This window comes from Coloeus monedula (genome assembly GCF_965178545.1).
Source record: "Coloeus monedula genome assembly, chromosome: 16".
Classification (NCBI taxonomy): Eukaryota; Metazoa; Chordata; class Aves; order Passeriformes; family Corvidae; genus Coloeus; species Coloeus monedula.
The window spans coordinates 14309121-14332756 of record NC_138796.1 but is presented as its reverse complement, the minus strand read 5'-3'; the positions used below and the strand labels follow the sequence as shown (position 1 = coordinate 14332756).

The window sequence follows — 23636 nt, the reverse complement described above, 5'->3', positions numbered from 1 at the left end:
CTGTTGCCCCTGGGGTTTCCATGTGTGGATGCCCATTGCCCTGCTCAGAGGACACAGGGTTTGGGGCTTACCTGTGTTGAGGGGGTTCTTGGGTGGGTAGGGAAGCTGCTGCTCTTCCTCCTATGCTTGTTACTGCTGTACCCCCACCCTGCCCTCATCCTCAGCTCCCCTGCAGGCACATCTGCTGTGAATTTTGAGCAGGAACAAAGAAAAGATGTACACGAGTACAGGGTCTGTTATTTATTTACATAAAAACACAGACTAGTGCCACAGTTCCACCCCTGAGCAAACAGCAGCTGCCTGTGCAGGCCAGGCTGTGTTTGCAGACCTGTGTACTGAGAGACCCCCCCCCCCACTGTGCTCTGGGAGCTGCAGGGGCAGGGGAGGGAGGAGCAGTCCCAAGAGGCTCAACTTGGCTCCCAGGTCCTCTTGCCCCTGCTGTGGGAGTGCTGCTGGCAGCTCCTGTCGCTGCCTGCTTGCCCCTTCCTTCTGCCCCAAGTGAGTGAGCTAAAAATACCCCCTACACTCACATGCAAGGAGGACCCTACAGACCCTGCCGGGCCCAGGATGTGGCTCCAGAGCTGCGGCCTGGTAACAAACTCCTCTACTCTACGTGCCGGGCAGCCAGGACATGCCGGGTGCAGTTTTGGCGCTCAGGTTGCCAGTGGGGGCGAGGGCTGCTTGGGGCTGTCCCTGCCCCCAGAGCCGTGGTGGGGCTGGGAGGAGGCGCATGCAGCTGGAGTGGCCACCGGGCAGGACAGAGGTGCTGATCAGGGTGCAGTGCTGCGGCCGGGCCCCTCTCCGTGCTCAGAGGCAGCTCTGCCTCTTCTCGGGAAGGGGCTTTGCCACAGGGCTGGAGGGGGCTGTGAACCACACTGAAACATGGTGGTGTGGCACTGCCCTCCATCTCTTGCCACTGAGCCCCTTCCTAAAAGTGCCACAAAGGCTGTGCTGCATCCCCTGAGGACACCATGGGCTGCTTGGGTTCCCCTCCTGGGCTCATCCTGCAGCCAGGCACCCCCTGCACTGTGGGACTGGGGTGGGCACCTCCAGCAGCTGTTGCCCTTCCCAGGGTTGCTCCAGGTGAGAGGGGCCTCGCTCACACCCCGGAGCATAATGGGGTGCAGAGTGATGCCCCCCACTCCTGCGCACTGCAGGCCATCCCCCACACAGCGTCCGGGGCCTGGGCCCACCTCCCCTGTGCACCAGTGTCACCAATCCAACTATTCCCAGTGAGGAGCAGAGCTGGGGGCAGGTGCTGGCAGCTCTGCGTGGGAGGGAGCCGGGGATAACACATACACACCACCGGCGGGGGAAGCGAGGAGTGATGCACACGCGGAGACGGACGGCAGCGGGACAGCGCCGGTGGCATTGCAGTGGCTCCAGGGTGCCGTTAGCACATGCGCTTGTACGTGTAGATATAGGCCTTGCAGTTGGGACACGTGTGTGTCACATCCTTGAAGTCATCGAACAGGCAGGGGATCAGGCAGCAGCAGAGATCACACCTAGAGCACAGGGAGAGGCAGAGATGCTGAGCTGGGGCACCCCCTGAGCACAGGGATCATTCTGGGCCATGGGCAAGAGATGTGAGTAATTGTAGGGGCTGTCACCCCAGGAACCCCTCTGCTGCTCCAGTGCCACCTCTGTGCCAAGGTCCCCACCATGCCCAGCCAAGGCCACCAGCACTGGGGCTACCAGGACAAGGCTGAGCACCCACCACGAGGCCCCAGCTCTGCTTGCAGCACCTACCCCACGAAGCAGCAGAAGAAGCCAAGAAGGAAGCTCATGAGCCCAATCTCGTAGGAGATCTTGGTGGTGATGGCTTGCTGGCAGTGGGGACACACCGTCTGCACAGGGGCACCCTGGAAGATCTCCCCCTGCAGCACTGTGACTGTGGTGGCAGCTCCCGGTGGGACGAGCACTGTGGCTGTGTGGCCACCAGGAGAGGGGTAGGGGCCTGGGGCAGGGTAGTAGCCCATGTTGGGGTGAGGGCCTGGGGGTGGGTAGTATCCTGCTGTGAATGAGAAACATGAACAAGTGAGCACCTTTGTACATGGCAGGAGAGGCCAGATCCTTACGGGAGAGGTCCCCACCCTGCTGCAACACCACCCTTTGAGTACAGACTTGGGGCCAACCCTGCTACAGGCACTGTACCCCCCACCCCATCCCAAGGAGCCTCGCTGCAAACCCCAAATGGCAGCCCCAATCCCCTCTTGTGTCCCCCCAGTCCCCAGGGCACCAGGAAATACGTGCTGCTGTGTCCCCCAACCCCGTGCAGGACTCACCTGGTGGCACATAGGGCCCAGAGCCATCTGTGGGCATGTGGGGGGGCACGAACCCTGGCTGTGAGGGTGGCTCATATGGGGGGGGTCCAAACTCAGGAGGGGGGATGGGAACCCCCTGGGGCTGTCCCACCACTGGGGTGACACCCTCTGAAAGAAAACACAGAGTCAGCAGCCAAGGAGGCAGCAGAGCTGAGGGGAAGATGGTGTCCTGGCTGTGTGGCCAGGGCATCAACCCCAAGAGGGAAGGGAGACAAGAAGCAGGGGGCACCCCCTTAAGCCCCATCCTCTGGGCCACAAGAAGCCCAAATTCACCCCACAGCAGGAAGCAGTGCCAGGCTTTGAGTTGGGAGTGCTTCCTGCTCTTGTCACTGCCCCTAGGACCCCTCCTGCCTCCCCCAAGGGTGACATGGGGACAAATGGAGCCAGGCTGTGAGGAGAGGCCACAGCCAGGGCAGTCCCAGAGAACCCACGCTGCCTTGGGTCCTGTCTGTTTGGCAATGTCGCCCCTGAGCAGCTGGGACACCCCCCAGTACCTGGTGCAGAGGGTGGGCCGTGCTTCTCTTCTATCAGCGGTGCTGAGGGGCCCCCCGGATAGGGTGGGGGTGGGTCGTTGGACATGGCTCCAGGCAGCCCTGCAGGGACAGAAGCCTTTAGGTGACACCAGCCTTTGGTGCCACAGGCACATGGAGCTGCATGGTGCTTGGGGACGGAGGTGACAGGTAATGGGGGAGGCCAGGGCTGGTGCCACCACTGCACTGGCCTCAGCTTCCCCCCCAGGCAGAACCAGGGGTACAGCCCCAAAGCTGGACAGGCTGTGACCAGGCAGCAACTCCAAGGTGTAAAATCTTCCTCCATGGGCCTTCCCTGTAAAGCCCACCCTGGTGCACAGCAGCTTATCAGGGCAGCTCTGGACTGCGTGGCCACACTCCAGGGCAGTGCTGGGCTGGGACGTGCTGTGCCAAGAGCCTTGGCTGCATCACTGGGGTACCACAGGTGGGGAAGAGCTGCCCACAGCCCCACACCTCCACCCTCAGTGACACAATGTTGTGCCCCAAGGGATGGCAGGACCACCACCACGAGCCTGAAGCACAAACTCTGTGACAGAGGGTACAAACCCACAGAGCATTTCTAAATAAATCTCTAAATAAATCCAGTGAGTTAAGGTAAGGCCATATTTAACAGCTGGAGCTGTTATTTCACATGGAGTACAATATACCTGTCCTCTTCCCCACAGCAACAGCTCAGAGGCCTTGACAGCTGAGAGAAGCAGCTCCTCTGAGCAGCGTAGTTTGGAAGGCAGCCTCTTCCACTGGATCTGTGTAAAAGAAGATGGCAAGTCAATTACAGAGATGGAGAGGAGTCACAGCTGCAGCACTGTCCTGGCCACCCTGCCTCTCCCTGGGGCAGGAGCCTCCCCATGTGCCCCCTCAATGGCAGGCATGAGGCTCTGTGTCCTTGGCACGTGGCAAAGCCCCACTGGCACACTGAGATCCAAGGAAGTGCAACAACACCAAGAAACCCGATTGCCCTTGTTCCACCGGCTCAGTTATAGCTGGTAGGATGTGACTAAATTGGAAAATACAAGTGAGAGGCTGCTCACTCAGTGCTTGGGACAGCTGCCATCAGGCATGGGACAGGATGACACTGCTGTGAGAGCCCAGGGAGCAGTGCTGGGAGCTCCATCCTTCACCCCAACAGGCCAGGAGCAAATGTAGCCCTGCTTGTCCCGCTTGCTGGCACCAGTGTCACGTGCTGGGCAGCCTGCCCAGAGCACGCCAACCTCCCCAGCACGGCACAGCATGCACAGGCACCAGGCCAGGCAGCCAGTGCTGCCCCAGGCCTGCATTGCAGGTGTGCCCACAGAGGTGCCTGTGGGGCTCAGCCACCTCCACCTGCAGCTGTCGGGTCAAGCAGAGCCAAAGACTTGGTAAGCAAGGCAGGAAAACCCATCCCTCCCTCACCTGCTTGGCTTTGCTTTATTCTACTCCTTTTTTCCCAGTTCACACTCCCTGCCACCGAGCAGCCTCCTGCAAGGTAACAGGAAATCTAATCGGTCCCTGGAGGAGCACCATCACCTGTTGCTGCTCAGGGAGGAGCACACTGATCCCCCCAGGAGCCCAGCAGATTCCTGACAGGCACAGGGTCTCCCCCAGAAGTCCGTATTTCCTGACTAGAATTTCTCCCCCAAGGTCTGAAGTGGTGTTGCAGCCACATAGCTTCAAAGAATAACACCAGGGTAGCTGGGGGTCATCTTCCTCCTGCTTTTTACTCCAATTTCTTCCTGAACAGCCCAGGGAAGCAGAGTTGCCATGGCACAGAGCATTTCCAGGCACACTGCAGAGCCTGCCTTCTCCTTCAGTGACCTACAAAGCAACAAACTGGGCCGGTGTTTCTTTTAGCTCAGTGGGGATGTGAAGAAAAGGAGGATTTATTCTTCTCAAAGTAGCCAACACCCCACCCTGTGCATCCAGGAGCCTCAGACTTTCCCGTCCCCATGCCTGCAGGGGTTCTGGATGAGGCCAGCCCAACTGGAGTCCTTACCTGGGGACATCCGCCTGCCAGGGAGCTTTCCTGGCCCTCACAGGCCAACTGAACCCACAGCTTTTCTAACATAATAGACCTCCTCCCATTCCCACTCAGATGCTGCTTTCCCATAATGTAACATCTTTCAACACTCCCCAGCCTCACTCCCCCCATCAAAGCAGCTGGCAAGAAAACACAGGAGAGGAGGAGTCCTCCACCAGCCACTCCACCAACACCCATCAGATGAAGCAACAGCCCCAGGGTGAGCCAGCCCATGAGGGAATGGCAGCCACGAGGGTGACAGCCCATGGATCCCAGAGCCACACATGCACTGGGATGAAGGAAGCTGTGGGATGCAGGGCTGTTCTGCTCGTGCTCGGCAGGCTCAGTTGCTCCTAATGCAATATTCTGCTTATTAAGAGAGATCTGTAAAGAGTAAGATGTTGGCTGTGTGCCCTTCCCAGGAGGAAAAGAAAGCCTGTTGCTTTTAAGCCTCTTAGAAGCTGTTTCTCCTGTGCTTTCTTTCATCTTAATGTGAGCAGCACAAAACCCAGCCCACTTCCAACAGAGAGCTCTGTGGGAAACGAGAGGGCACTCGGCTTCCCCTTGGCACTGGGCAGGAGCTACCCCAGAGCACCCCTCACTACCCTGGCACCAACAGCCCTGCAGTATTCCAAGATTACCAGGTTTAAGTTCAAGATCTGATGGAATCGCCAATGTCTTGTGCAGGTCCTTTGGAGCAAGGACACACTGCAAGATCCTAAGACTCAAAAGGAGCTGGTTATCATAGAAGGATGGAGATAGGAGATGCTATTTCCAGGTAAAAATGCAGATTAGCTCTTCTCAACTGGAAGAACAGCTTTTACCGGTTTCCTCTGCAAACTAACTACAGAGGGTAAATCCACTATGGAATCAGAATCATTACAAGCACTGCTTCCATTAAACACAGAAGATGGGCAAAGGACCCCCATGCCCCCAGGGAATCGATATTTGCTAAAGAAAATGAGAAGATTCCCATTAACCTGCTGGGGCACAGCAGTGTGACAGACACAACCAGGACAGCACAGCTCCATCGCAGCCCCCAAGCAGAAAGGGCTTGGCCCACCCTGGCTATGGCCTCAATCTGTGTGTCCTCCCCTAACTCTGTGCTCCCTGATCTCATTCCAGGCAGCTTTTGGGTGAGAAGAACAAAACCATCCTAGGTCCCCTGTCCAGATCAGAGGTGTAACTCTCAGCCCCAGGAGGTCTGTCTGAGGCTTCTCGCACAGCGAGCACAGCCAAAGTGCCATGGGGCAGCACATAACCCTGCCTGTGGAAACACAATGCTTTCTAATCTGCCTCCTTCCTGTGCTCAGCAACTCTGGATCCAGTTAATGAGGGACTGTAGAATCCTAGAATGGTTTGGGTTGGAAAGGACTTTAAAGCCCATCTCATTCCAACAGCCTGCCATGGGCAGGGACACCTTCCACCAGACCAGGTTGCTCCAAGCCCTGTGCAGCCTGGCCTTGGACACTGCCAGGGATCCAGGGGCAGCCACAGCTGCTCTGGGCAACCTGTGCCAGGGCCTGCCCACCCTCCCAGGGAACAATTTCTTCCCAATTTCCAATCTAAACCTGCCCTCTGTCAGGGTGAAGCCATTTCCCTTTGTCCTGTCATTCCAGGCCCTTATCCAAAGGGCATCGATCAATACCCTGAAGCCCTGGGTTCCCACTACTGACATGTTCAAAACTGATAGAAAGCAGCTTCCAGCAGTGATGAGAGAAGCTGATATGTCAGGGTCCAGTGTCCCATGCAGGCTGTATTCCCTCTGTTACATCACTGCAGAAACAGTTTGGGATTCAAACACTGCAAGAGGAAAGGTCTGCACATCCACATCCCACCTGCTTTCCAAACAGGTAAGGTGGGCACCACTCGTCAAAAACAACTTGTGTGCAGTGGGACCAGGGAATATCGTGCCACCAGAACAGGTCCTAACACCAGAAAATAGATAATGCCACAGAGAGAACAGCCACAGATGAATTCCTCCACTGCCTGGAGACACAAAGATTTGGTCTGCTAATGCCATTCTTCCCTGACAGCAACTGTTTGTGCTTCGAGCTGCTTCCTCCTGGATGAAATCTCCACAGGTGAGACAAACCTGGCAAGGGCAGAGCAGATGCTGGCAGGTCCAACTCACGTGCAAGCCCTGATGGTGCAGTGCTGGCCCCGGCAGCTCTGAGTCAGCCTCACAGCCCCACTGAGATCCATCCCAGAGGCCAAAACAGCCTGTGCTGTCCTTGCTCCTGCAGCACTTATAACGGAGACCCACAGCAGCTCAGCTTTGTTTTCTCTATGGGAGCAGTGGCTCCAGCCACTGAGACAGTAAGCAGCGTTTGTTCGTACTGAACCACATTCAGTGACATGAACACTTCAATAGCTGCTGCTGCACATTTTTGGAGCTCTTCCTCCACAAAAAAAAAAAACCCAAAACCTTCTGATATTTGAAAAAAGAAAAAACCACACTAAAATTCAATGAATAAATAAGAGAAAATATACGAGCACATCAAAGAGATGCAGATTCCAATTTCCAGGCTTTTGGAAATACAGCTTTAAAAGCCAAGAGTTCTGAAGACGCTGGGCCCTCACTGAGCCCAGCACCCTTCCTTTAGAAACAGGAACAGCATTGTGGCCAACACCATCCCAGTTTTCCTGACCCCAGGAAAGATACCCATGTGCCACAGGCTATGTGCTCCAGAAACTGGGAAATACCGAGACTACCAAGGGCATGGGCACAAAAGGCAGATCACATGTTGGCAAAATGTCATTTGAGCCAAAGTCTGTTACTCTTCAAAATGGGCTTTAGGGGCAGCAAGGAGGGAGAACCGAGCAGGGTGTGCTAAGGGGGGCAGAGCCATACCCTGACTGTGGCAATCCCAATCACCCTCCTCCACAACGGCATTTCTGAGCGGCAGCCTGGAGCTGCATGTTCCCTGTGTTACACCTGTGCCCAGAGCTCACAGGGATGTTGCCCTCTCCCCGGGCTGTGCCCAGAGCTCACAGGGCTTTGCCCTCTCCGTGCTCATGCCCGCTCGCACACAGTTCACAGGGACGTGGCTCAGCTCCCACCACACGCAATCCCACCGGACAGCTCTTACCTCCAAAGGAAAGCCAGCAAAAATCTCTGCTGAACACGCAGTTATCAGTGGTTATTTCTGCCTGGTTTTTATGCAGAACAACAAAAAGATGTTTTCCCTGCAAACGGGCCAAAGCTCCCCCTCAGCTTTGCCTCTTCCCATGCGCATTTGCTGCCTCCAGCCTGCACACCACCTCCCCAGAACCAGGAGGGGAGGAATAAACGGCACAGAGTGCTTCAGCCTCCTTCAGAAATAGGATGTCCTGGCAATCCTTGACCATGTACCCGCTCCTTTACCCGCTGTTAACCTTGGCAGCACCTCCTCAACTCCTCATCCCGGTCCTGGACAAGGCAGCAAGAGGGCGCATGTCTGCAACGCTCCGCAGGCGCCGATGGAAACGGAAACCCAAGGACTGAAGGAAAGGTCTGTTCTTTTTCTGAGCAACTCAGCTGTGTTTTCCCAAGTCCAAGTCACTGCCAGAGAGCGCAAACCCACTGTTCAGGAACATTCAGGCTGCTCCCAGAACAGCAGATTTCTCCCACACTTCTGCACTAGGATTTAAGCTGCAGAAAACTGCTTCTTCCAGGAGGGTCAGGCTGTTCCTTCAGTGCGGGCACAGAAAGCTCAGCTGGCAAGGCAAGCCAGCAGCTCTCCTTGAAAACAAAGGAATGCTGGAGAACAAGGTTTTTCACCATTCAAACCAGGTATGTCACACAGCCAAAGCTCCCTGCTCTGCTCTCCAGTATGTGAATCTCCAGAGGAGCATCCCCATTGCAGTTGTTTACCTGGGGACCTTGGACATATCGTTTGACCTTCTGTGTGCCACCGTCACCCAGCAGACAAATCACCTCAGAGCAGGATCCTTGCTGGGAGCCAGGTGCTGTATCCAAAGCAAGACCTCTCAGGGCATTAAATCCAAAGCACAATCAGATAATCTCCACAGCACAGCCCCGGCTCAGCTGTCCTTGGCCAGAGATTCAAATTACCACTTCCAGCAGCTCCTCCGCATGGGTATCAGGAAAACCAGACACAAAATCCTCCCTGCTTAAGACAAGGAGGCTTTATCTGCAACACCCACAAAGGGCTACATGCAGGAGGAGCGCTTTCAGGACCTGCTGCTGCCTCTGGGATTCTCTCCAGTGCTATTCACCTCCGGATGGGCTGACCAAGCGCTCTTGGCTCTTCACACTGGGGCTGCAGAAAAAGCCTTGCCAGGACCTGGTTAACCTGAGTATTTAAAGAAAAACCAGCCAAAATGAAAAGAACAAACTGGGGTAGTTCTTTCTGTCTGTTGTTGGCTCCCAAGACGTGGTACAGGGCTGTGGGAAGCATCACGTGCTGGCAGAGCTCACGGTGACATCCAGGAGCCAGGAGGGGCTGCAAGGGAGGAGAGGTCACAACCCCACACTTCAAAACTGGACTCCAGCCCTTCCACATGTCAGGACACTGGGGAAGGCTCAGGTGTACACAGAACACTCTGCACCACCAGAGCAGCTGAATTTGGCCCCCAAAAGCCAGTTTTCTAAACACGGAGCAAGCAGGGAGCACACTGCAGCCAGGCTGCCCCCAGGCTGCTACTGGCCCTAGAAAACCCACTCTCCCACTCAGGAAGTGCTCACTGTTCAGACCCTTCCACCTGGTGTCCTGGCTGCAAAACACCAGGTGTGCTCATGGATGTGATTAAAAAAACATTAAAGATAAACCTGAGTTCCTCTGCATCCTACCAATGTGCTCCAGAGAGATGAGGAAAGGAGGGTGCTGCAAGCCAAATCCCTGGGGAAGCAGAGAGCTTTTCTGTGAGACTTTCACTGGAGTTCACAAAGAATCCAAGCTAGCACTTGATAACATCCATGGGAAAGCATCCAGTGATACCAGCAGCTGTTGCCTCCAGTCCTCTGTATCTACTTAATTTTCCCCAGGAGGATACATCCTGCATTACATCACCCCTTTGATACCAGATAATATCAGTGATAACACAACCTGCCAGAATCTCAAGCAACTAAACCCAACATCTACTCCAACACTGTGTTTTAAGGTAGCATCAAACACAACTGTGCCACAAGAGTAGCTGTTCATTTAAACAAGCAAACAAAAATACCCCAGCTCAAGAAGCTTAACAGCAAGCAGAAGCCTTAGGAGGTCAGGAGAAGCTCCACAGCTGCCAAGGACAATCACAGATCCGAGCTCACCTCTGACGGCAGCCCAGAACAGAGGCTTAAGGATGACTTAGGAAGGGATCAAAGGCAGCGATGTCAGTCCCTCCCACTCCCAGCACTCGTGGTTTTGGAGACTGGGCAGCCTGGAGATTCTCCATGGAGCATTCCCAGTCACCAAGTGCTGCCACAGCCAGAGCAGCAAGTTCTGCTCTTCAGTTACCTACACAAAAAAGCATCTCCTGCTGTCAGCATCTGCTGCCTCCCATTTGGGGGACACCAGCACAGAGAAGGTGACTATACGAGTACACACTATGTCTCACAGCCAAACCCAGGGTTTTATAGATTCCCTTTCCAGCACTAAACTAAAAATATTTTATTTCTTTATGCACTCATTCTTTCACCTCTCCCTCCTTCTATAGAATTTTTTGAGAGAATGTCAAATAACACAGCTACATCATTGCTGAATCAAACTGAGTAGACGTGTGACGTCCATTAAATGACACAGTGAGCTCCAAGGGAGGAGGAAATTAGAATCAGAGATGATCAGCACTTTTGCATTTCAGTTTCAGAATTAATCAGAGCCCAAGAGCACATTCAGAATTCCCGTGCAGATTTTGCAGCACAATGAAATAATTTTGAATATATTGGTGGTGATTCCAGATCCATTTTCAAGTGCTGTACAAAACATATGCCATGGTACTGATGTTCCCTTATCCTTAAGGAGAGCACCAGCTCGCTGCAGGACTGGCTCCAGTCTCCAACATTAGCATTTCCCATGCTCACAGATCCCCCTGCCTCGGCGCCAGAGAAGCTGCTGACATTCAGATTTAACAGTTACAATGTCACCTTGCACTTTTTTTGAGGACTAGTGTGAAGTGCTCTGTGTCACTCAATTTTATGCAAGGCCAAGGCTCACTCTCTGCAAAGGAGCGTGGTTTGGGGCTCAGCAGAATCATGTGTGTAAGGCCTGAGATCACTTCTGAGTCCCACTGCCAACAAGGAGGACCCACATGCATCCAGAGATGTGCACTGAAAGAACTTTTCCATGCTGAAGCTGCTCGTATTACCACACTCACTTTCTTGCTCCCACAGAACTTCCCCGTTCCAGACTGGGACTTCTCTTGGAGTTGCCTAGGGCCACCAGCATGGGGCTGGACTGTCCCATGGCATTTGGACAGGAGGAGAGTACCTGGCACTGCCCTGCTCCCAAGCCCAACTCATGTGAGCTGCTCAAAGACAGATGACAATGTCCCAGAAGGGAAAACCCTTGGATTAATCAACAGTCACTGAGTGTGCCCAGTGCTGGGCACCCCTGAGTCACACACAGCTCCTGCCATCCCCAAGTCTCCCTCCAGTTCCCACCAGGCTCAGCTAGTCCACACTGACTTCCAGGTCCAGTGAAGTCATTTTCACTCCAGGCATGACTGTAGTTTCAATTTGCAGCACCAGTTCCTGCCAACTCTTTCGTAACCCCTTCCCCAAAGCTCCTACTGAAAATCTAGGACAGAGCTGGACCCCGAGCAGCCCTAACACACACAACACCTCTCCTCAGGTCCCTGCTCTGGGCTCTTCCAAACCCTTTCTCTGTCACAGCAACACCCCACTGCTTTGCTGCTCCATGAAAAGCATCGCTGGTCAGAGGGTTTGGAACAGTCCAGAGGCCGGGTCACTGCTCCCACAGCAGAGGATGGGACTGGGGAAGATTCGAGCCCATAATAGCAGGATGCCCTCAGGGCAGGTAAATAGCTCAGCTGCTCAAATCCTCTCCTGAGCCTGAGGAAGACGGAGCAGCTGCCACAGTTACTACACTAAACAAGCTGGGAACTATTTTCTCTCACATCAGAACAGCCCAGCAGGCAGCTCCAAACTGAGCTCCCACCATGCTAAACCATCCTGAATCATGGCAAGGAGAGTCTGAAAGGCTAAATTAACACTCCCTGTGGCAGTCACAAGCTCTGGGGGAAACCTTTGTTCCCAAAACACAAATATGCTCAGATGACACCTCTGTGGAAGACCTGCAACAAGCCCAGGGAAAGAGCTGATATTTAACACCAGTGGAAAGGGTCTCTAGTCCCCGCTTGCTCAAAGACCGTGAGGATTTTGGAGGAGCTGAGTGGTCCCAGCAGTGCAGGTGGGAAGGACAAGCTGACGCTTCAGCACGGGCCCAGACTCCTGCCAGCACTTCCTGATATAGCACAAAGCAGAATAAAGGCATTAAGTTAATTAGGAGACAAACCAAAGATGCCTCTAAGAAAATGGCATGCACACACCAGCAGCAGCTTTTTATCCAGTGCTCAGCTAAAAACACAAGCCCAGAAGAGTGGGCAGCAGCCAAAATCCCATCCCCACTGCATTCTTCTACTCCATATTCCAGGCTTGATCCTCCCCTCCAACACACAGATCCAGCTCCCCTTTTGCCATGAGCTGGGTGACTGGGACCCCTGAGGACCTCAAAAGCATCCCAGGTTGGAGTCACTGCAGCAGGGGTATAGCATTGGCTCTAGTCCATGATTTCCTCCCAAAATGGAGCTGCACTGAATCCCATGGGTTCCTTTCCCTCCTTTAAAAGGGTGCCCTGCTTCTCATCTGGAGAAATAATCAATACAATCTAACAGGCTGCTTTTCATTCATCCCCAGCCAGAAATCTAATCTCCTGTTAACAGCACAGCCCTGAACACACCATTTATCTGCAGCGGGTACCAGCACGCGTGGATTTTACAGCTGTAGAGAGTGGGGCTGCCTGCATCACAACGACTTAATTTATTCTCAGAAAGGCTAATTTAATCTGGCAGTGAATGTTCTCAAAGCCTCCTCACACAGAGCAGCTTTTCTCTTGGTTGGCTTAACAACAATACAGCATATCCAAAAACGTGGAGGGATGCTAAGGAAGAACACTGCCCCTGTGTTTTGAGCCCTCTAGTCTGAGAAATTTCTCTTGGTAACTACAGGCTTTCAGAAAACAGAGTCCCTCTGGTTTTTTAAAAAGCCAACTGTACTTTCAAGGCAAAATATACAACAGTTTAGGCTATTTCCCCCTCACATACAACCGTGTCTTGACAGAAAGAACTGGGCTCTTAATAAAACTAAAATCCAGCAAAGATTGTTTAGCTTTAGACAATTCATTCACTTCCAACTGCGTATCAAGAGCAGCAGCCAGTATACCTGGCTGGGGTGCTCCCTGCCACAGCAGGTGACTTTCCCCAGCCCACACTACAGACAAATAAACCTCAGAACAAATCCAAAAGCTTTTTGTTTTAAAAGGCTGGGTAACTGCACCATGAAGTATTTCAGAGAGCATCCTTCAGCTTCCCAGCCTCTGCCATCTGCAGGGGGGCAATAAATAAGCCATCAGAAAGTTTTTTCATTGTTTTTAAATTCTGTGTGGTATTTTCCCTTTACCTGTGACAGAGGTAGCATGTACCCACAGCCAGGCTAAGCCGATCCTGCATGGACATGGCATCATGTGCTGGTCCTCACCTGGATCTACCCCCTGCTCAGTAGATCACTGGAAAGCCAAGCACAGCTCCTTGGAGTCGGAGGGGCTCCAACAAGGCAGATTTAAGCTTTACAATAGACAGAACTGTAGAGTCCTCCACACTCAGGACTGTCACCACCATCCTGCTGGGAAAGAAAAGCTGCTGCTGTGCAAAGCCTGGATCATGTCAGAGAGGGCTCCTTTGCTATGAGGGCAAGAACGTGCCCCAGATGACATCCAACAATTTAGGGCGAATTAGCAATGTGGGAACAAGGCAAAAATCAGAGGCAAGCAGAGCATTTATGCAGGCCACAGGAGAAATAAAGAAGAAAACAACACAACACTCCCCTTGTTCCTATCTGTCAGGAGCTGCTGTCCCAAGAATAGCCTATTCAGAAACCAGGAAACTCAGAGAGCAGCAGGGAAGGGCTGAGTCATGGCCATTTGGAGAAAAAAAGAAACAACCCACAACAAACCAACCCAAAAGGCAAGGAGAGAAAACATGGGACAACAGCTGTTCTGGATCGTGGAGATATGAACCAGTCAAACCAGAACATATTAGTCAATCTTTATTTTCAAAAGCTCTGCAAACACATGGTACTGCCATAAAAAGCAGTTGACCCTCCCTTTGCTACTGGGAAGCAAATTGTTGTACCAGGAAAAGTTGCTGGTGCTTCCCGGCACCAGCCCCTGGGCACAACACCCCCTCAGCCATGCACTGCTCCCAGTTTGTGCCCTGATTTTTGTTCCTCTGCAGCATTAGCATCCAAATATCCCAAAGATTTACAGGCTGGACAAGTCTTTTCCCTTTGGAAAAGCACATCCATCTCAGGGATGCTATTAGCAGAGGGTGAGGAGCCATTTCCCTTCCCCACAGTGGAAGAGCACGAGGTAAAACATGACTTGGATGGGTTTCCCACAACTCTGCGGACAGATGAGCCAAAGCCAAGTGCTCCCATCTCACATCCAGCCTCAGCACTGCCTGTCTGGACCCCAGAAAGGCCAGGCTGAAGTTAGGTTTTGCTCAAGTCTTCCCACAAGACAGTCTTTGTTCTGTGACCTAAATGAAATCAATTGTACAATAATTCTCCCCAGGACAGCAATCCTGTTCACTCACCCATCATCTGAAAGATTACACCTGCTCTCCAGCTGTGGGACTCTGGGAGGAAGGGGTTTCTGAGCAACGAGGGGCTTATTTTTCATACAATTCCTTGATGATCTCTCACAAATCAGGGAATGGGGTGGGGTTGTGGCTATCTTTTCAATCAAACAACTGTGCTTCAAAACATATTTGGAAAAACACCTTTTAATTCATTTTATCTTGCCCTGTGAGGTACTGTCAGATTGAAGCTGCAAAGGTAGGAAGTGGGAAGCCCCTCAGAGCTGCTGCCTGTAGGGAGTGGGTCAAGACAAAGCCTGCTGCCCCCAGACTGTGGCAGATCACCTGTGCTCAGGTGTGACTGCTCACCTTTCCCAGCTCTGGGAATGGCTGGGAAAACCACAACCCCTTCATATGTAGGCCCAACCTTGACACTAAGTCCAGAATGACAGCTCAAGGAAACTGTCCCAAAGCAAACAGGCTCTCATGGTTCAGATTGTGAGTAAAATTCCTTTCCTCTGTGACCACACTGCAAGGAGCAAATAAAGATGAAATACAGTTACCGCATGGGCTGATGTGCCTGCATCACAGTAAGATGGGATGGATGGAATTTAGGATTGTAAGACAGAATGCAGGATGAACAGTAAATGTGTAAGCTTAAAGCAAGAATACTTCTTCCAAAAACATCTTTCAAAACTGTTAATAGGGAGCCAGGCTGTTAGGGCAAGGTAGGGACGATTTTTTTTCTAAATGCAGAGACTGGCTATCGAAGAAGGTTCAGGAACATACACAGGAGGGAAAGTTTGGGGCAGTGGGACCCCCATCTCAGCACAAATGCTTTATCCTAAAATCTGTAGGAGAACTGGGTAATATTCTATTTTCTTATGTACAAAGGAGGCAAAGGACAGAACTATTACTAATGCACAGTAACTTTACTAATCACAGTAAGTAACAAATAAATTACTTAACTTGCACAGAAAGCCACAGCTCAGCTCTTCATTCTCTGATGATCTCAGGTTCCACCGTGCCAGGTGGTATAAAGTCAAACATGCACTGCCAGCAGCTGCTCTGCACAGTTCCTAAGACATTAATCACATTGCCACCTTTTGGGGCTATTTCTTTTATTTTCTTACTCTAAATGCAGGCCTGCTAAGAGAGCCCAGATTAAAGACAGCTGCACTGAAGTGCCTCACGTGGAGATGTGCAGCATGAAGCACTTTGCTCCTGCCTCCATCCTCCACCCAGATCGATGACCAGAACAGAGCTGCTCTCAAACAGCTGTTTCTCACCACCACAAATTCACAAATTTGAGACTGCAGCCACAAGGCAGCTCAGAATGAATGGGCCCAAAGCAAAACTGTAACAGCAGCCGAGAGTCTCCCTGAGCATTTCACGCCAGAAATAAAAACTGAGCTCCCCCTGCCTCAGAGACTTTATTCTGGTGAGAAAATGGATCGTGGTTTCCTATGGCAGCTGCTCCAATTGCATTCCTTTTGATCAGAGGAGACAGGTCCTATGCAGAGCATGTAAAGATCTGACACTGCTCATGAAAGCGGCACAGCTTCTCTCCAGCTGTGAGATGGATACCCAGTGCTGTTTGGGAACAGCAGGAAAACAGCAAGGTGAACATCACATCCCAAGGCAGAAGTTTCTCATCGTGTGTTTTTTGAAGGAAAAAGTGTACACAGACCTCTGTGTTTGCACACTTGTGTGCTCAGGTGCCTTGCTCTGAAACCTTCAGGAGAGTGGATTGGCTCCAGGCTGGAGTCCTCTGCCTGTATAAGAGCTGCAAAATCAGGTCCTGGAAGCAAAACCAACCAAAAACCTCCAGTGCTTTGCAGAACTACTGAAGTTCCCACTACAAACCATCACTGTTCTTGTATCAGGAAAAAGGGAAGAGTAGTGGACAATTCAAGTCCTTTTAAGGCATCACTGACTGCTGCTAAGAGCCACCAGGCACATCAGCATCTATTTGCTGTTTCCCAACTCTCCTGTCCCCCCTCTGTTCAGCAGCTTTGCACGGACCTCTCTGGGAGAACACCTTCTGAGAAGCTGGCACACGTGTCTAGAAACTCAGATATATTCAGTCCTGCTGCCTTTGTCATTATTTTAATCTCCATATCATGCAAATGCTATTTATTGCCTGTCTGGCTCACTTGGCAGCCACCAACCTTTCCTGGAAAGGTACAGGAAAACTTTCACATGGTACATTCAGCACATGTACAGAGCCCTGGTAACAGTGGCAGGAGTGAAGCACCAGCCCCATTGCAGACCCCACAAAACCCACTATTTAAAAAAAATTTAGTTTCTTTCAATCCAGGATATTCTCTCCCAATTAAAGCAATCATAAGAAATCAAATGTAGGGGTTTATAATATACCACAAACAGATGTAGAACACTGAATTTCATACTTCTCTTTACCCACAAGCAGAAAACAAGTCTTGGATCAGAGCAGATACTAACAAGTTTGTGTATTTCCTTCCAAAACCACTCATCCTCATACTGGAAGATCAACCACATCCTTTGAACACATGCATTTATCTGCTAAATTCACATCTGAAAAGGAAAAAAAAATATTCTTTTATATAATAAAATTATTTTCATCCCTTCTTTGCTGTTAGTAGGACCATCAATGGCAACACTTCTGCAGGTACCAACACTGTGACAAGGACCCAAGCTCCCCCCAAAACATAAAGATGTTGTGGACAGGCTTTAGTCTGGCCCCTGGCTGAACATTCCTCAGTTACAGGAGCACCTTAGCTGTGCTCCCAGAACGTGTTTGCAACCTCCTGCTTCATCCAGAAGGAAAGCAGTGCCCATTGTGTGGCTTCCCAGGCACAGAAAGAGCTGATTAGGAAGCGACCTTCAAAAACTCTCATAAACACTCATAAACCAACACCAGGTGCTGAGAGACATTCTCTCTCCCTTCGTAACTGCAGCTGAGACAGAGCAGAACAGAAACACAAGGAAGTGAGTTTCAGAACTGAATTTGAGGTGCAAGACCTGTTGAGGGAACACAAGAAGCTCAGCATCGTCTTCCATCTTATTTAGGAAGGGCTCAGGTTCTGAAATCAGAGAAGCTCCCTCATTGTTACCTGTCCCTGTCACACCTGTGGCAGGATGTTTTGGTACTCAGTAGGAACACACACATCCCCATTCCCAGCACCAACCTCAGTCAGCCCTGAGCAGACACGGCCACAGCAGCTCCACCACCCCTGTAAGAACAGCTGGGCATGACTGACCACGTTTGCTCCACTTGGCATTGCTTGGGGACATCTGGGGACACTGCTCCATCCCCCTGCCCTTGTTACAGCCATGAAGTCACTGCCTGCCTACCTCCAAGCAGGAATTAGCTCCTCACGTAACACCTAAGGAGAACAGAGCAGGTATATCGCCAAACACTTCCGCGGATTTCCTGGGGCACACGGATGTCACCACAACGTTGAGACAGAGAAGCCTTTGGGAGAGGGAAGTTTTCAGCCTGTGCTTTCTACATGAGCTTGTTTAGCTCCTAAACATGAATGAATGACATACTGTGGTTATATACCACGCTATGTCTACGTAACACTCACTGTAGTTTTCCCTGCTGCCTACTCTGGTCACACTGTGAAATCAGCAGGGCCCCTGCTGAAACTAAAGCCCTATTTTAAGTACTTTGGGTGAAGGGAACAAACAAGAGGCTCTTGTGCATATTCCCAAAGAGTTTCTCAGACAGTTCTACATACAGCCCAAACCCACTAGAATTAGAATTTAAAACATTAAAATCATTGTGCCTGACCTCGTCTCTACCACCTGATATTTTAGGCTCAGCCTGGAATGTGACAACTGCCAGTCCCCTTCTCAGTTCTCACTGGTGCAAGGAGACCACCTCAGAGCAGCTTTTCCTTGGGCCAAGGGGCACAAACCTACACTTGCAGAGACCTGGAGAAGTTTAACCTTGAGCATGGCTCACGTGGAGGATCCAGAGGACACTGGCATGGCAGTGTCCATCCCAGCCTGCATATTCCCACTCCTCTGCAGAGCCCTGGAGCTCTCCCCAGGATCCCAACCTCATTCCTCTGTCTAGCAGCAACCACCACTCCCTGTGCTTTTCCTAAAGCAATCAAACACTGCCTTACAGCTGTTACCCTTTGCCTCTCCAGTCCCCTTGGGAGGGAGAACCCAGACCTCACCATTTTAATGGTTAGAAACCTCCCAACTTCCCACTAATGTTTATTCCTTGGTGTTTGTTGCTGTGCCACATTATGCATTAACTGAAGGAGCTCTCCTTATTTCACAGTGCCAGTGTGCCAGTATCATCCCCACCATCATAATTTCTCTTCCTATTTATCAAGACATCTCAGCTTCTTTCAGCTCCTCTAAAATGGGCTCATCCTCCCTTATCACTAGGCGAGCTTGTCTCTGACGAGCAGAGATAACGGGAAACACACATATTCGTTCCTAGGCCTGCTTCCCTGCTCTCCCAGGATCTGTCTGGATCGCATTTGCTCCTCTCTCAGCTGTGCCCTCCCTGCAGCCCCCGTCGTCCTCCCCGCCAGCTCACGACCTCGGCCGGGCAGCAGCGCTCGCCTTACACCGGGAAGTCTTTTCCCAAGTACACGACCTCGCTTTCCACCCGATTAAATTTCATCCCAGCTCTCCCGTCCCAACCCTTCCCGGCACTGCTGAGGGCACAGAGCTGAAGCTTTGTAAGATTTTAGCAGTACCCTGCGACAATTTGTCAGCGTTAAAGGCCCGTCCGAGGCCAGGGCTGCGTCCCGCTCCTCTCCCGGCCCATGTCCCCATCCAGCCGTACCTCTTCTCCCCGGCTCCGTAGCGAACGCTCCAGCCACGGCGGAGCACCGAGCCCGTCCCTCGGCCTGCCTCCTCCTCACACAGTTAAACAGGGGTTGATTTCCATCCCGTTTCTTCCCAGCAGCGTGGTACTGGTCTTCTCCTGCCTACGTCCCCGCCTACGCTCAGTGTCCCCTCAGCGCCGAGTGTCCTCCCGTGCTCGGTATCCCCCTCCGGTTCTCAGTGTTCCTCCCGGTGCTCGGTGTCACCCCCCGGTTCTCGGTGTCTCCCTCCGGTATGTCCAGCCGGTCCCGCTGCCGGGGAGGCCGCCGCGGCCTGTCCGGGGCTGAGGGGGCCCGAGCCGCCTTCCAGCCGCGGCCCCCGGCCCCGCAGCCCCCCGAGTCCCGCCGGCTCCCGCGCCCGACCCCCACCGCCCACGGGCACCTACCGGCTCCCGGCGGCGGCTCCGGCACCTGGCGGCGGCGAGCGGGGCGGGCCGGACTGGGCGGGCGGTGCCGCGGCGGGGCGGGCCTGGGCCGCGCTGGGCCAGCCGGGGGCCGGGCCGGGCCGGGCCGGGCCTCCTCCCGCTCTACTGGACAGCTCCGGGGAGCCAGAGAATTAGGGAATTACAGCGCAGTTTGGGTTGGAAGGGGTCTTGAAGATCATCCAGTTCCACCCCCTGCCATGGCAGGGACACCTTCCACTGTCCCAGGCTGCTCCAAGCCCCGTCCAACCTGGCCTCGAACACTTCCAGGGATGGGGCAGCCACAGCTTCTCTGGGTACCCTGTGCCAGGGGCTCACCACTCAGACAGGGAAGAGTTTCTTCCATATATCTAACCTTAATTTCCCCCTCTTGCAGTTCGAAGCCATTCCCTGTTATTCTGTCACTCCATGCCCTTGCCCAAAGTCCCTCTCCTGCTCTTTTGGAGCCCCTTTAGGTACTGGAAGGAGCTCTGAGGTCTCCCTGGAGCCATCCCTTCCCTGTGCTGCCTTCCCTACCAGGTGTCCCAGCTGATGCCACACATGATGCACTGCTCTGGCAGATGTCCTGCCCCGGCAGATGTCCTGCCCCACACAGTGACATGCCCATGCCATAGATTCTGCTGCCCCAGCACCAGGGAGCCTGCAGAACCGTGATGGCACCTTTCTGGCTCCAGTGGTCTGAGCTGCACTGCAGGGACTAATTAAAAGAGCAGTATTCTAAGAACACAGCCACAGGTGGTTTCAGTCACTTCTCACCTGCCCCTAGTGCTCCAGAGATACTTGCTCTGAGATTTAGGTGTGTTGGGTCCCATCCTGCCCTGGCAGCTCTGCCTGGGGTCACTCTGGGCTGGAGCACACAGCTCCCACTCCCCAGGCAGTAATAGCCATATCCCTTGCAGGCTCCTCTTCTCTATTCCCTGTGTGACAGTGAGTGGCCAAGCTGCAGGTGACAGCAGGACAGGCAGGCTGTCTCCACGTCAAGGCATGATGTTGTGGGAGACATTGCCACAGCACCAAGTTCAAGTTTAGACTCTGAGTAGGAAATGCTGTAGGTAACATCAGAAATATCTGCCTCGCTCGCACCTTGCAGCAGAAGAATGTGTTGTGGTGGCCTTGGGCCCTCCTGTCTTCTCCACAGGCAGCATGGGACTGGCACGCAGCAATTCCAGCACTTCTTTGTCCCTTGTGAAACCTGGCAGCCCCAGGCCAGTCCCACCTCACATGTTGTGACCTTGGCTTTGAGCACAACCACAGAGCAAAGGGAAAAGCCAACAGTACTTTGCCAGGGTGATGAAGCTGAAGCTGGGACACTTGTCCCCTTTGGACATCTTTCACTTCAGTTTGGGGGAACTCCATGGGCACCACTGTGGGCTGACCCGATGTGGCTGCTGCTGTGGGTCCCACGGGCTGCCCAGGCTCTCCCCTCCTGGAGCAGGGTGGAAGGGCTGATTTCTCTCCTGGTCACAGCAGAGGTGTGGCAGGAGCTGTACCAGAGCACTCTCTGTGAGGTGCTCACTGGCAAGGTGCTGCAGGCTCCCAGGTGCCAGGCTCCTTTGCTTGGCAATGGTCCTTGGCTCCAGCATGGCTGGGGCTCCTCTCTCTCCCCAAAACCTCTGGGGCTGTTTTGTTTCAGAAGCTCTGGCTGGGAGCTTAGTCCTGAGGCCTTGCAGTGGTGGCCCAGAAAGCGCCACACAGGCTGGGCTGACTGCTGGAGCAGCACGAGTCCATAGGGACCCGTGTCAGCCACAGAGAGCTTGGTGGGCACTAACATCTGTGTCATGCCAGGCCACTGCCAGGTTGTGCCAGGTGAATGGCAGGGCCACACTCAGCCCATCTGAGTCCCCAGGCCACTGCAGCCCCCTTGTCCCTCTGCCTCATGCTCTGACATGGCTGGGGGAGATGTGGTCACTGTCCTCTGGGGCACCCCAGTGCTGGCCGTGCCCAGTGCCTGGCAGCAGTGCCAGGGGGTCTCCACAGCTATAAATCCACCCAGGTTTGGGACACAGCTTTGGTGGGGGCCTGCAGGAGCTGACCATGCCCAGAGCAAATCTTTGGTGTCTGTTTTCAGCCAGCTCAGGGACCTGGAGAACGTGGCTGCCCATCTGAAGAAGGTGCTGGGTGAGATAAAGCAGCTGCAGTATGTAGAAGGGGCCCAACTGCCCACAGTCTCAGGAGGTGCTGCCCAAAGGCCTGGGGGCTGCAACCCCACATCCCACTAGCCAGGGACACACTGGGGTATCTCTCAGGATGTCCTCCCTAGCCACTCTCTGGGGCCACCCACAAACACACCTCCCTGCCTTGCCTGGGTTCTGCAGCCACCCTGGTTCACCCAGGGCCACATGTCCCCCCAGGGGCTGGGTTTCGGCAGGGAGGTGCTGGGCCAGCTGCAGGAGCAGTGCATGAGACTGCAGGAAGCTGTGGAGCAGTTTGGGGTGACACCGAGGACACCCAGGTGAGCACAGTCCCCAGGCACAGCTCAGGAGCCACTTCTGCCACGGCTGGTGCCTGAACCAGGCTGGATACAGGCTTGCCTAGATTTGGCACATCCCCACTCAGAAGCAGCTCAGTGTGCCAGGATTTTGTGGCCAAGCCATGCTGGCGGAGCTGGGGACAAACAATGGTGGGTGGCTCCAAGGGTGAAGCCTGCATGGGATGGTGAAGCACCCAGGCATGAACAAGGTGCTGATGGAGCAGGGCTTGGGTGTTGTGAACAAGCACTGGCACTGGGGTGGTGGCAGGGCTGGGGTCTGCAGGTGATGACTGTCTCCCTGTACTAAGTGTTTCTGCTTCTCCCCCTTCAGCAATGCAGATACCCCATCTCTGCTCCTGGCACACCACAGGGATGTGCTGCATCCCCAAGTACTCAGGCAGGTGCCTGTCCTGAGTGTCCCCTGGGCCACTGGCCCTGCCACATGGGCAGTGCTGCTGCTGAGCACTCCCCAGAGCTGCTGGGGGTGTCGTGCCCCACACAAGACTGTTTGTCCTTGTGCATTGCAGGTGCAGGTGACAAAGCCAGGCTCCTGGGGGTTTGCTGCCAAGCTCACAGGTGTGTGGGCTGGCCAGGGGGCTGTGAAATGGCACGGGGGGCTGGGGAGGGGCAGGTGCACCAAGGCTGTGCTGCCTGGCCTTGGGGGACTGGTGGAATTGGGGTCACACTGCCCTGGCAGCCACTCACTGCAGTGCGGTAACACCACAGGCCATACAGATGCTCCCTCCTCTGTTGCCTCCTCTCTGCAGTCCGTGTGTTCCTGGGGACACACTGGGCATCCCCAGGGATTCAGCAGCCAGAGTCTGGCACTTTTGGGCTGTGCCATGTCCCCGTCAGCTCTCTGACCAGTCAGATGTCCAGGTCCCTGATCTGGCACTTGATTTTCCAATCCTATGGCTCCTGGTGGCCCTGGGACAGTCACAGGCAGGTTCCTCTCCTCACCACCCAGGTCTCCATGTGGCTTCACTTGTGATTCTCAGGCAGTTCTCTCTCTTCAAGGCTGGGGACAAATCCCTTCTCTGTGCTGCACCCCCACACCTCACAGACCATCCCCACTCCCAGCAGGACTCCACACTGGCCTTGATGTACTCACCAGAGCTGGGACAAAAGGTGAACAGCCCTGGCTCACTCCAGGGCCCACCAGCTTGGCCCATTCCACCTCAGTGGGGCAGGACTGAGGGTGGCAGCTCCAGCACAACTTCATGCAGCTCACAGGGGCCAGCCCCAGCTCCAGCCCTTG

The 23636-nt window shown here is 53.6% G+C and overlaps 1 protein-coding gene across 4 annotated transcripts; it reads right to left on the bottom strand.

The window, feature by feature from the left end:
- Positions 1 to 225: 225 nt before the first annotated feature.
- On the bottom strand, positions 226 to 19936 carry CDIP1 (cell death inducing p53 target 1). 4 transcript variants are annotated; one of them, XM_082292063.1, is made up of 6 exons: positions 19873 to 19936; positions 3502 to 3600; positions 2819 to 2917; positions 2286 to 2432; positions 1750 to 2014; positions 226 to 1505 (listed from the first exon to the last, which is right to left on the bottom strand). In XM_082292063.1, the coding sequence occupies exons 3-6, from the start codon at positions 2901 to 2903 to the stop codon at positions 1394 to 1396; spliced, it is 609 nt and encodes a 202-aa protein (XP_082148189.1). In that variant the 5' UTR covers positions 2904 to 2917; positions 3502 to 3600; positions 19873 to 19936; the 3' UTR covers positions 226 to 1393. The 4 variants fall into 4 exon arrangements, with proteins under 4 accessions (XP_082148189.1, XP_082148188.1, XP_082148191.1 ...); XM_082292062.1 differs by lacking the exon at positions 19873 to 19936 and adding an exon at positions 19447 to 19863; XM_082292065.1 differs by lacking the exon at positions 19873 to 19936 and adding an exon at positions 19447 to 19863 and having other exon boundaries at positions 1750 to 2011.
- Positions 19937 to 23636: the final 3700 nt, after the last annotated feature.

Coding starts and splice junctions, on each gene's coding strand:
- CDIP1 (XM_082292063.1), bottom strand. CDS start 2,903: ATGTCCAACGACCCACCCCCACCCTATCCGGGGGGCCCCTCAGCACCG. Junction 2,433..2,818: donor CGGCCCACCCTCTGCACCAG/GTACTGGGGGGT, acceptor GTTTTCTTTCAG/AGGGTGTCACCCCAGTGGTG. Junction 1,506..1,749: donor TTCTTCTGCTGCTTCGTGGG/GTAGGTGCTGCA, acceptor CCTGTGCTCTAG/GTGTGATCTCTGCTGCTGCC.